This window comes from Anarhichas minor, unplaced genomic scaffold (assembly GCF_050575085.1).
Source record: "Anarhichas minor isolate MPS153535 unplaced genomic scaffold, ASM5057508v1 ptg000040l, whole genome shotgun sequence".
NCBI lineage: Eukaryota > Metazoa > Chordata > Actinopteri > Perciformes > Anarhichadidae > Anarhichas > Anarhichas minor.
Genome location: NW_027466486.1, coordinates 3,006,759 through 3,020,113, shown reverse-complemented (window position 1 = coordinate 3,020,113; position 13,355 = coordinate 3,006,759). Strand labels below are relative to the sequence as shown.

The window sequence follows — 13,355 nt, the reverse complement described above, 5'->3', positions numbered from 1 at the left end:
TTTGCAGTTTTCCATTGCTCTTACACAGAAATAGACATACAGTTGAAAAACAACAACAACCAAGCTGGAAAGGGACAACATAAACATTTGTTTATATATATACGACACAAATGCGTCAACACTACGACAACAGTGCAATGGTGCAGAGTGAAAAGGGTGCTGGAATAAATATGGAATGATTAATGTCACAGGTTGCTTCAAATACATGAGGTAGGTGGATAAGTGTACTGTTCTGTGTGTATGTATATACTATGCACCTCCTTATAAGTAAGTATATGGAAATACACTTCACAATGATAGTGCCACAGTAATGCACTGCACATTTGGCTCACAAAGGGGATATTGTGTAAATAGTAAGATGTTGGATTGAGTTTGCATTGATGAAATAAAATCATGGATTATATATGTTGTGAGGTTATGAAATGTTAAACAAAAGATAAACATTACACTATATATAAACAAACACTATATAATTCTATGTATGATATTTCATTTGATTGCAATATTAAGCTCTGCTCCCAGTAGACCACACAACACTAAACACACTAAAAATCTGTGCAGTATAAATACACTGTGCAATACTACAATTATTCTGTCTGTATATATAATATTGCAATACAACAATTATTCTGTCTGTATATATAATATTTTAGTTATTGTGGATTTTTTAATTATTTAAAATTATTTATTGTTTTATTACTTATTTACATATTTATAATACTTGTTTTGAACTTGTTTTTTTACTATGTCTCTTGTTTGCACTATCCACTGTATATGTATATATATATATATATATATATATATATATATATATATATATATATACATATACAGTACATACATATATATATATATATATATATATATATATATATATATATCCTGTAATCCTGTACATTTTTATATATATAATATATATCAATTATAAACATTTGATACTTATTTCAAAATTTAATTGTTACTCATTAAAAAATATATATATATTATTTTATTTTTGTATTCTCGCAAATCCTCGCGATGACAGGAAGCAGTGGTGTTGTGGTCGCTCGCGGTACCCGGAAAACACCGTCAGAGTGAGAGCTCCTCCTCCTCCACACATACTCTCTGGTGACGTTCCACATCCAACCGGTCACAGTGTGCCGTGTTGGTAGCTGGTAGCTAAGCTAACTAGCTAGCTCACCTGCCGGAGCTGCCTCCTCCGCCTTCAGAAGGCAGCTGAGCGGAGAGCCGTGACTGTGAACACCCGTCGCCTCAATGCGTCTCCCGTGGCCGCGATGGCAGCGACAGAAACGGTCTGAGCTCTTAGCTATGTAGCTAGATGGTTGACATTATATCTGTAGTTTAATGTTTAGTGTGATTCGTGCCCCTTTAGCTATTTCCACCAGTAGCTAGCTTTTTTTTTTTCCCTGTACGGGACAGACGGCGGCAGCTAGCCGCCTCTCTCGTCGCTACAGGAGGATGCTGAAGCTGTTCGGCGCGCTGGTGCTCCTCGGACTGGCCCTGGCGTGCATCACCTCCTGGGTGCTGGACAGCTACGACACGGCGTTGCACCTGAAACGGACCGTTCATCAGCAGCCGACTGTCGGTGATGGAGATGGATCCAAAGGGAGCTCTCCACCATTCCCCGGCGGCGAGCTGGGCAATATATTCTGGTTTATACAGGTGGGCTTTATTCTGTCTCACCAGCTAGTCTTTAGTCATTTGCCACAAACAGAATGATGCTGTCTACATTTAACCAATACCTCAATTTACATTTAACATAAATGTAGACGACCTACCTTTGGCTTTTGCTGTTGTAATTCACCAGCTGAACTCTGAACTGTGAATGATTGACAGAAAGGGGTCACTGACCACAGAAGTGTGTCATTGTCAGGTAAAAAAAAAAAAAAAGGTGCTTCAGCAACACTGTAATTTGTAGTCAGACTTTGTACCCTTCTGTTTTACAACTCTTATACTAATACTAGATAAAGGCCAGATTTAAGACCATTTTTATTATGATTTATTTATCACTGATTCTGTCTTTATTGACGTCTGCTTCAAGGTCTCTGACATTCACATTAGCCGCTTTCATGACCCGAGACGCATTCCCGATTTTGAAAAGTTCTGCACTGACACAATCGAAGTGATCAAGCCGGATCTAGTGCTCGCGACAGGTACAGTAACCTGCCACCCATCTTCAACTAAAGCCACTTGCGATGAGGCTATGTGGGCGTGGCCACGTTGACTCTTTCCCCCCTCCCCCCACTCCACAGGGGATCTGACAGATGCCAAAACAGAGAGTAAGGTGGGCTCCCTCCAGCACGAGGTGGAGTGGCAGGCCTACCACAACATCCTGAAGAGGTCGCGCGTGATGGAGCGCACCAGGTGGATAGACATCCGAGGAAATCACGGTGATTAACCGCAGCACTTTGTTATCGCTATGTTCTCTCCAATAGAAACATCCCAGAGTACAATTAAGAGTTTCTGAAGAACCCATTAACTGCGGCGCTCATCCCACCCCTCCTCTTCACTGCTGCTTCCACCATTAGATTCGATGTGAAAGGAGATATCTTGTAACTGTCGGAAAAAAAGAGAGCTAGTTATTAGATCTGGAGTTTCTCTGACCGCTCTTATTGATCGCAGTTGTTGATGTCGGTTTAACTGTTTGTCGGTGATTTTGTTCTATATCTTCCCGTAACACGAGGAAATCTGATTCCTGGAATAAACATGTATCGGTCTATTGGGAATTCATTCATTAGACATTCAGTATCCTCTTTCATCGTTTGTATTCTGCTCAATCTCACCATTTTCTTTAAAATTTCTCCTGACAGATGCCTTCAATATTTTCTCTCTGGACAGCGTCAACAACTACTACGGGTCAGTATGAATTGGTCAACAGTACAGTAAATGCCTGATTGTCACCCAGTCTCTACTCCGGCATGTCTTGAGTGTGAAGTGGATCAGAGCACACAGTAGCTTCAGTAGTTGCAGACCTATTTATCGACAATAATCCGAGCTTCCTGAGGACTAAAATAGAAGCAGAATCTGCATGAAACAGAGGCCGACTCGCTTTTCTTCTGCCACAAATGATGTTTTATGTGACACTGCTGCTCCTGTTAATGCTGATTGATCTTTTTATCTCCTTTAATATTCTTAATGTTGTGGTCCTCCTCTGCCAGACACAATCTGTCTCGCCTAATTTATTTATCTGAAATTCATCGAATTACCTCAGGACTCAATTGGAGCTGCTGGCTCCGTCCCAGACCGCCGTATCTCGTTGCTCACATCGACCTTTTTTTTTTTATTTCCAATTTTCTCCAGGAAATACTCGGCTAATCAGAAAGTAGGCTCCTTCCACTATGTTCACAAAACACCCTTTGGCAACTACTCCTTTGTCTGTGCGGATGCCACTCTGACACCGGGACCCAAGAGGCCGTACAACTTCTTTGGTATTCTCAACCAGGTACAACCGTCCGGCACCTTCACTGAGTTTGAACTCAGACTCAAACTTCACAAAGCAGAGAAGCTTTGAATACTCACTCGTTAGAGGAGACTTAAATGGTTTACGGTCATATTCCTCTATAATGAAATGTGGCCATTGAATAGTAATGTTAAATTCAGAAATAGGCAAACAGAAGGTTGTACTGACACATGTAACAAGACGTACAGTATCCTCGTACTTTACAGGATAAACAGCTGTAAATGTGTCTTCAAAGCACTCATACACTGTAGAAAATGAATGTAGTGGAACAGATAGTTATTATAGTGTTTTTGTTACTCAATATGTGACAGACTCAAATGGACTTGCTGGACACGTTCAGAGTTGAGAGTCTGAAAAGCAACCAGTCGATCTGGTTTGGCCACTACACCACTTCCACCGTCGTCTCCCCGTCTCCGGGAGTTCGGGACGTGATGAGGTAAGAAAATGCTGGAGGTCAAACCAGTTTGCTTGAAGAGGGTGTGTGTGTGTGTGTGAATACGTATTGTCTCGTTGACGTTCAGTGGGCTGCTCTTTTGACACGCAAAGTCGATTTTTATCACTCAAACTAGCAGCGTTTGACCGGCAGCTGGTTTTAATTTTCATCCTGTTATATAGAGTTTAATCTGAGTGATGGGAGATTCCTTTATTTTGGGAAATTATGACAGTGTTGTTATCACAGTTCTCTGATATTTGGGACTCCTTGTGTTTTAGATCTGCTGTTGCATATCTGTGTGGCCACCTGCACACACTGGGCGGCCTGATGCCCGTCCTCCACAGCCGACATCCTCAAGGCACCCTGGAGCTGGAGCTGGGCGACTGGATGGAGAACCGCAGGTACGGAAAACAACAGGATCGCAAAATATTACACACACACACACACACACACACACACACAGCTCTCACAGGGCATCTGCAGAACTTGAAAAGTCTTAAAAGGCTTAAAATTCCATTTCCTTGAAAAGTATTGTTATAAAGGATTAAGAAGTACTGAAAAAATATGTCATACCAATAAATAATTTTCGGCACATCGTCCCTGGTTTTCATACTGTGAATTGCACTCTATGTGGTATTAAAAAGGCCTTAAAAACCTGCAGAAACCTCACATCTCGCATCTGTCTGCAGGTACAGGGTTCTGGCCGTAGACCACGACCTGCTGAGTTTCTCTGACCTGAGGTTCGAGCAGTGGCCGGCGGTGCTCATCACCAACCCCAAGGACGCACAGTACCTGCACCCCGGAGTGGAGCCGCTGGGTCGAATACGCAGATCGACACACATCAGGTGTCTGTTCAGTGTGTGTGTGTTGACTGCTTGTTGAACCATAAACCCCCTCGACGACACACGAGACCACAACACTAATTCATACAGAGCACCTGATGCGTCATATACCCAGCTTGCAATGTTTAATATCACATCACTGTTGAATAAACTGCGGTTGCTTTGGCCTAAGAGGTCAGTAGCAGTAGCTTTTGATTCCATTTGGTAGAAAGTTAGCAACAAGTAAGGAAGTTGATCTTTTAAATTACCTTTTTTTGGGCTATTTCTCACAAACTAGTGCACTTATTTAAATGAAAATAACATCTGTTCATGTGTTCCTGATGCACATCTAGATGCAGATTCTTTTTTTTTTTTGCAACCTTGGCAAAAGTTCATCATAAAGTGTTTTTTATTAGGCGACCAGTAAGCACAATACACACAGCCTTTATCTAATTTTCAATGTGAAAACATTCCTTTTCCGTGGTTCTCGATAGGATCTTGGCCTTCTCGGAGGCCCCAATCACAGCGGTGCATGTGAGCGTCGATGGGGAACCTCTGGGGACCGGCCACTCAGCTGGAGGTCCCCTCTATGTTCTGCTGTGGGATCCGTCTCTCTACCTCACTGGACTGCACACCATCAGAGTTAAAGTGAAGGTCGGCACAGCCATCATTTATCTTCCCGTTAAAGTGTTAAATATTTCATAGGTCTTAATTCAATTTGGTTTATTTTGCTTGAGTTCAACTATAATTCTTATCGTTTTGTGTGTTTGTTTGTGCGAGTCAGGACTCGGCAGGCCGGTCATCAGTGCGGGAGCAGCACTTTACTCTGGAGGAGGACCTGACTCCAAGCTTTGGTTTTGTGCAGTCCTTCATCCTCCTCACAGACCACTACGTCCTGGCCCGAGTGGCCTTCATTTTCATGATGCTGCTGAATGTCGGGGTGCTGCTGACCTTCAGGTTCCTGCGTGTTCCTGCTGGCAGAGGTGAGCAATTATCTGATGTCCACGATCCTACTCTAGGCTTAAGTAATTATGTCAATAACAGCAATTGTTCTTCATATATTCATGCATTTTTTGTTTTGTTTATCGCCTACAGGATTGACCTCTCAAGCATGTATGTCGCTCCATCTGGTCAGCACAATGGACACCTTCTACTACTCTCTGCTGCTGTTTAACCTGTGCACAGCCTTAGGTGGGTTTCCTCTCTTTGTCTAGTGCTTCAGGCAGAACATGCCTCTACTTTTAGAATAATGTTCTTGCAAATCATAATATCTCCGAATTTAAGACTCAAATCTACTGTGACATGGTTAAAATATTGGTTTGTTCCTGTGTGAATAACTCCTGTGTTGTTTCCGCCTCTCTTCCCTTCAGGTCCGTGGTTCATAGGAGAGCTGATAGAAGGCCATAGTGGTGCCTGCTTCGCCTTTGGGGTGTTCGTCGATGGACACTTCCTGGAGGGCAGCCTCACTTATATCATTGGAGTCGTTCAAGTAAGGACTTGCATTTTATCCAGCACGTCTACATCTCGGTTATGTGTGTACATGAGGAAGACCTTCTGCAGATATGTGAAAGGGGTGACTCGTGGTCATAAACCAACAGAGAATTAATACTATTGTTTAGCAGCTAAAAAAAAGCTGGATATTTCCCTCAAGAGCTAAAAGGGAAGCGCATATCGGACTCTCATTCATCAGGTGAAACGCACAACCCCAAATGAATGCTAATGTTGCTCAACATTTGTTTAATTAGGTAACTGTTTGCTAACAAGTTGGCTGTCAAGTTTAAAAAGTGGTGCTATGTCAGTGTTCACAGCTTGTTCCCACTGCCCACAAGTGTCCAAAAATAATCTATTTGCGGTTTAACTTTTGTTTAATCTTGTATTTTTTATGAATTGAATTTTTTTTTTTGCTTTATATGTTCCACTGACATACTAGTCCGGTTTTATTCCCTGCACATTATCTGTACCTTAAAGGAACATTGTGTAGGATTCAGTGGTTCCCAACATGGGGTTCTGGACCCTTCAGGGGCTCCTAAAATAGAATAAGGGGGTCATAAGATATATAAGAAAATCACATTTTAGCTTCCTTTTTCTTTTGTTGAATACTTTGACCTCTTATTTCAAATCACTGTTTGTTTGAGCACGTTCACTCCAACCTGTGATAAGGGTTCACAGGCAAATATTTGTATTCATTTCAAAGGGTCACAAACCGGTTGTGAACCACTGCCGGACACTTAGACATTAACATGGTCTCTAACTATACGCTCATATTCTGTTGTTGTAGTATTTTGTTGTACAACAACCCGCAGTGATAATCAAGTACTAATCACATCTAACTGGAGCCACCCCCCCCCCCCCCAGATGCTGTTCTTCAACATGCCCCTCACCTGTTATCTCTGCTGGAGCATCCACCACCGCGGCAGAGGCAACACCTTCCGATCCCACTTCCTGCGGCCGGGCTGCCGCTGGCGGACTCTGGCGGTTCACCTCTTCATGCTGCTGCTGCTCACTTGGCAGGTCCACTCCTGCTACTTCCTCCTGGAGACCTACGGCCTAATGGCCTTTTTCCTATCTCCGGTCCGCACGTGGGCGTTGGGGCTCAGCCTGCTGTTGGTCTACCGCGCCTGGACAGGCCCCGCCCCTCCGGTTTGCGACAACAGCAAGAGCGTCTCTCCCTCTTGACAGTAGTTTCACTGTGCCACCGCGACTCCTCTGGAGCCTGACTCACAGATATATTTTGCTGTCTCTCATCCCACCTTGAAAGCCTCAATTTTCCCAAGACAGCAGCCCCCCCCCCCTCCTCCTTTCTTTCTCTCCTCCTTCAAATAGCCACTTCACAGTACATCACTCACTACCCTGTTTATAGATAGTATTGTTTGCTTAATATGCATGTTATTGTAAAACACCGGTGAGCATATTTCTGGCCATATTCATAGCAATGTGTACAGTGTAAATAGAAACAACACCTTGGATACATTGGGGGTAAAATAGCCTGTTTGAGCTATGTGAACTAGTCCAATGTATGCCACAGTTAATGGTCTATCCTGCTGTGGTTTAAGCTGACTCATGTACTTGAGCTTTAGCACTTTTTGGAAGTGTTGCCTTGGCCGAATGCCACTTCACCACTGCCAAAGGATGAATAAGAAAGATACCAGCTTTTATTCTTCCCTCTGAAGATAATTTTCATTCACTAATGAAGGCTGGACGTGCCAAATCAAACCTCGTGTTTAAACGTCCGTCACACAAACTGTGTGGATGACAAAGCGTCATTTTGTACACTGTAAGCTTTCCTAACGCCCCGCGGCTGACAGAGCGCGGTAGTTACAGTAACTTTGGTGAAGATGACACAGGTAATGCAACCTAGACGATTATGTTATAAGTTTATTCTACACATGATTAAAGGAAATCAAATGAATGAAAATACAAATCAATCAAATACTGTAGTCGATCTGTGTGTAAGTAGTTAATGAGAAAAGAATTGCATTGCACACAACTGCCACATAAAAAAATTATATTTGCATTTAATAGTCATACGAAAAACTTTAATGCCGGTTTTCACCAAAACACAACGAGCTGGTCCGACTCCGTGCTCCTTCAAACGTGACTACAGAAAGCAGCGGTTTGTTTCTCAGGAATGTGAGCACTTGAACAATAGGCTGGTCCCAGATGTATTTCAGGACAATGTTTTTATACTCCATAGTAGCTCAGTCAACTAAAAAAAATCATGTTAAACAATCCAGATGTGTGGTGGCTAAAAGAAACAACAAAATGAATGTGTTACGTGGTGAAATGAGATGAAGCAGTACTATGCTGTTTTTATTTACTCTTCCTGATTGTATCGAGTGGTTTATTTATTTTTTTCTCTTCATGTTATATATCTGCACTAGTAAAGGGCATCCCTTGCGTTGGAAGTTAATTTGACAGCTTTGTGTGTGAAAACAATGTTTGTCTATATTTTTCCCTAATTCCTTTTTTTTTTTTTGTGAAGGTGTGAGTGAAGTAAACCGTGTCTGTTGCACTCTTAATTCAATCCTTTCTCCTCGGAGGTAGCAGGTGCCTGGATTCCACCAGAGCAAACTGATTTAAAGACAAATAGGGTGAAGACCACATTTATCAAGTCTTTTAATAGAAGCAATGTTCCAACAGAGTTAGATCCGGGTTGTTGTTGTTCTTTTCAGAACAACACCCAGCATGAGTGCAGAATAATTGCTCAGTGCTGTGATAAGACACGCAGTTTAATATTAGAACAGCTGCTAGACAATGAGATTATGTGCACTCTTGCTGGCGATGGTTTAATAACTCCCCCCTATGCATAGACGAGTCTTTCATACTACCAAAAGTATAATTCCACCATAAAGACAGATATTATAAATGTATGGACTTCTGTTACTGCAGTTATTCTCTCAGGATTCTCAGTACAAGTTGTGTAATCTGTCCACAAGGAGGCGGTATTGTGTTGCATTTCACTTCCACCCTCCAAATCATGCCTGGAACAGTTTTTTTTTTTTTTTTTGCAGAAAAGCAGCAAAACCATATCTGGATGAGACAATTTTGATAGTTGATAAATTCTCGCTCATTATGTTTATCTGGTTGATTGTTCTGTATCGTACACTGATTTGACTGTTGACGAGAACAACAGACATCAACCACTATGTGTCTGAGAGAAGTGATGTACTAAGTGTTCACTTATTGACTTATTCTGCATCCCTCCTATGTTCAAACACTGAAGTATATGAATGAAAAGTTGACGATTTGACACCTGCCACATGTTTTTTTTGGTGACAACTAAAATTAGAGCCAATCACATTTTTTTATTTTATTAATGGTTTATAGTGCTGTGGAATAAAATGTTCATTACAGTAAATCATATACTTTTGCGTTTGTCTTCACTTCATTGTCACACGATGTTACAAAAGGGAGTGAACGAGAATATGTAGCCCAACACTGACAAAAACTGATCATGTCAATAAATAAAACTAGAAGTTAAATAATTAAAACGGAGAGTGAAAAGAAAAGCTTTATATTTCACCTGCACGATTCTTTATCTTTTTTCTTTTTGTTTAATCTTAGTACACATTTAATGAGTTTGCTATTGGTATGTAGCTTAACTGAAAACATTGGTAGAAAATAAACACACTAAGTAGCCTTTTCTAAAGCGCTTCGCAGCTCTAAACAGTGCATGTTTATCTGTACTGCTGAAGCTTTGCTCTTGGCATCTTTGTAGCTTTTGCTGGAAAGCTCAAGCAAACAAATTTAGTTAATGCTACTTTAAAATCTTTAGTTTAATAGTATGAGACAGGAGACATCAAGTCACATCTACACAATGACACAATAAAGTCTAGTTTTCTTCTTAATACTAAGCCACCCGTAATGTTAATTGTGTGCATTCTGCTGGTGTCACTGTATAAACGCTTGAAGCAATTTAGCCAGCAAGCTAGTTAGCTTGCAAAGCTACCTAAAGATCTTTTATTTAATTTAAAAAATGAATCACATCTACACAATAAAATCCAAAGCCTTATTTCCATTGTGTTGAAGATAATAGAATTTAGACGACAATGAGGTTTTAAGATCGAAGCTATTTCAAAGTATTGTTAGCTAGCTAACTTTTGTTATTATTATCAGCCCTTTGCTACGTGTTAAGACAGTGATGCTTAAGTAATATGCATTAATACAACATGTGCACTAGCTGTGGTTTTATGAAGACAGTTAGCTTAGGCTAGGTAGCTAGCTGAGGTAGCTGGTAATGTGGGTTAAGCTAGCAGTGTTTTCAGTTAAAGCTAACTAGCCACAGTTGTCTTACGTATTCCACTGATGTTTGTTTTACCAAGATTTTTTTTTTTTCAACTGATTGGAGGCATTTCTTTTACACTCAATTTTAATTATTACACTAACGGTATTTTGTCTTTGACATGTTTTGACAGCCTTTTTTGCCAGTTTTGGGGCTCCATACAATAAAATAAGCTGAAGTCTTATTATGGCATTATTATTATTTTCTTCACTGGAAGATTTTAAAACCATGACATACTGTTGCAATTTAGAAGGAAGTTAACATAATGAGGTAGTATTACAATGTTGTACTCTATTATTAAACTGCTGCACCAATATCCAAAAGTCTAAATCATTATTTAGTATTAAAATTCAAGACGTATCTAACCTCCAAGCACTCTTTACATTTATTTTTCACAAGCACACAATTTCAGATAACACCGTGTGTTTTTTTAAATTCATGGTTCATAATTGTAATCAACTGGTATCAGCTAATTAATGCAATATCTCATTTGAGTTTATTAAGTTAATGTTAATGGCAGTGATAGAAACTGTAGTTTAATTTCCCCAGGCGTCTGCCAGGTGAGAGCAGCTGATTTTCTTCACTCTGATATCTTTATAATTTGCTTGCCAATGTTTCCCCCTGTCATCATAGAGCAAAATGCATCTGCAAGAAAATGAACACAAATGATTCAACTCCTCCCAAGTTAACAAAACTGCATACAATAAAGAAACATGCAACGATTAAATCTTACATACCTCCCATATTTTCGATACCATTCACCACAGTTTCCAGCACCTGCAGAGTGAAAGCATTATTACTAACATTATTACTAACTAAATTATGCAAGGAGACAAAGAGAGAGAAGAGGTTTGCATTTTGCAAAAGAACAAGAACACCCACATACTCAACCAGGCATCATCGTGCATTTCCTCCTTACATTGATTTGGCCTGATTGAACTCGCTGGCTGAGTTCACAGAGGGCAGCTTCAGCTTTGTTCATGTAGTTAAGCACGGTAAACCGCTCCCGTGTGATGTTCTTCCTTCGCAGCGTTTCCTTTATCTCATCGCTCAGCGGCGGAGGATACGGCACATCCTTGTTGTACTGCGAGATCTGCCCACACAGGATCACATGACTGTTGCTGTTCATCTGGAGGGAGGAGGAGGGTCGGAGGTCAATGTGTGACGTCGAGTTCATGAGACACAAAACACTCACTGTTGGAACTCAGGAGGAAGCACTTCAGAATCCACAGCCACAGGGGAAAAAAACAACAACTAACGCCTCAAAATTCACATATTTTCAAGCCTAAATAAACCACAAATGTACAAGTACGACATCCACTACATTATGTTCTGTGCACGCAGACACAACTCGAGCAGTACCTGTGTGATTACAGTATCACTGATGGCACCTCCCACGTTGTCAAAGTAAACATCTATCCCATCAGGGCAGCTCTCCTTGAGCCTTGAAGGGATGTCCTCTTGGCGGTAGTTGATGGCTGCAGAGAAGCCCAGGTCATCCACTAAAGCTCTGCACTTCTCATCAGAGCCGCAAATCCCAACCACTCTCACACAGCCATCCAGCCTGCCAATCTGGAAAAATAAGAGCAGGGTGAAGTGATACAATCAGGATTCACATCCTCTTAATCGCATCTCTGTTTATAGTTAGCCAGATTAGATCTGCTACCCTGAGTGTGGTTTTTCAAAAAATAGCAGTTATAGTTATCACCAACTATCTTGCCTTTATCTTTCTTACATTTAAACATTTTAAAGATAAAAAATATATACTAATTCACTCCAAGAAAACTAGAAATAAGGCAATTTTAAGAATGCTGTTTCTGTGTATTTTGCCAATATCTCAGATAGCTATAACTGTGTATTCTACATTAAAGCCAGAATGGACAAAAGGCTGAATTGTGCTGTGGTTACCTGTCCAGCTATGGAGCCACAGGCCCCAGCTGCGCCACTCACCACCATCGTCTGATTGGCCCCTTTGGTCACATTACCCTTCTCCCTTATGCCCAACAGAGCAGTGAGGCCTGTTATGCCAACTGCACCCAAAAAGTAGGACAAGCACCCATCAACCAACTGTGGATCAACCTAGAGTACAAACAGAAGGTGTTATCACATTTGCTATTTATTCATGCAGGTAACTTTTAGTGCATGCATGCATTTTCAAATGCCACACCTTCTGTAAGACACTTCCTGTCATAACAGCGTTGGTCTGCCAAGGCCAGTTGAAGGAAGTGACCACATCTCCCTCACTGCAAGCGCTGCAGCGGCTGGACTCGACCACGCCGACACCTCCGCCGTCCACACACTCAGACAGTTGCCACGGAGTCACATAATCAACACCGGTGTCTTCGTTCATTCTGCACCGCTGAGAAGCAAAAACAGGAAGATGGGTAAGAGGTTTTATGCTCAACTCTTGTCTTGAACTCTCTATGGATAACACAGGTGGACTAGTTTGTATGATATAACTGTGGTTGTGTAACTGCAGTGGCAAGAAGAAGCTTAAGTACTTGCTTCTTCACTGAAAACCTTTTTGTTTTGTAACATGCATTTAGCTTGGAATCTATTTATGCATGAGCAGATACAATAACCTAAAGTTGATTACCATTCTGACTGCACCAATACTATAGAATGTGAGATTAATACCATGTAAGGGTCGACTGACAGGCAAAGCGTCCGAACAAGGACCTCCCCATCTTTCAGGTCACGTGCCAAAGTCGTCTCCTCAAGACGGAAGTTTTCAGGAACTGGCGCCCCGTTGTTACCTTTATGCATAAATAAGTAGTTTGATTAAACGTAAGACACACGTGTGCAGTAATGTTACAGCACGACACACAAAGAACAATGTCATCTTCTGTTATTAAATGA

At 41.2% G+C, this 13,355-nt stretch overlaps 2 protein-coding genes across 3 annotated transcripts in view; one reads left to right on the top strand and one right to left on the bottom strand.

The window, feature by feature from the left end:
• Nucleotides 1-1,091: 1,091 nt before the first annotated feature.
• On the top strand, nt 1,092-9,579 carry tmem62 (transmembrane protein 62). Its single transcript, XM_076108545.1, has 14 exons — nt 1,092-1,292; nt 1,420-1,662; nt 2,042-2,153; nt 2,253-2,390; nt 2,811-2,856; nt 3,301-3,442; nt 3,772-3,896; nt 4,172-4,294; nt 4,583-4,738; nt 5,209-5,368; nt 5,499-5,697; nt 5,810-5,905; nt 6,085-6,203; nt 7,070-9,579. The coding sequence occupies exons 1-14, from the start codon at nt 1,275-1,277 to the stop codon at nt 7,388-7,390; spliced, it is 1,998 nt and encodes a 665-aa protein (XP_075964660.1). The 5' UTR covers nt 1,092-1,274; the 3' UTR covers nt 7,391-9,579.
• The window catches only part of ptgr2 (prostaglandin reductase 2), an 8,790-nt gene continuing 3,637 nt past the window's right edge, over nt 8,203-13,355 (bottom strand). The window contains exons 2-8 of one of the 2 annotated variants that reach the window (XM_076108548.1): nt 13,134-13,252; nt 12,664-12,855; nt 12,405-12,575; nt 11,859-12,068; nt 11,379-11,625; nt 11,234-11,273; nt 8,203-11,141 (exon numbers count right to left, since the gene is read on the bottom strand). In XM_076108548.1, the coding sequence (XP_075964663.1) occupies nt 11,383-11,625; nt 11,859-12,068; nt 12,405-12,575; nt 12,664-12,855; nt 13,134-13,252 (935 nt within the window). In that variant the 3' untranslated portion in view covers nt 8,203-11,141; nt 11,234-11,273; nt 11,379-11,382. The remainder of the gene's footprint in view (nt 11,142-11,233; nt 11,274-11,378; nt 11,626-11,858; nt 12,069-12,404; nt 12,576-12,663; nt 12,856-13,133; nt 13,253-13,355) is intronic. The other variant, XM_076108547.1, reaches the window with a different exon arrangement.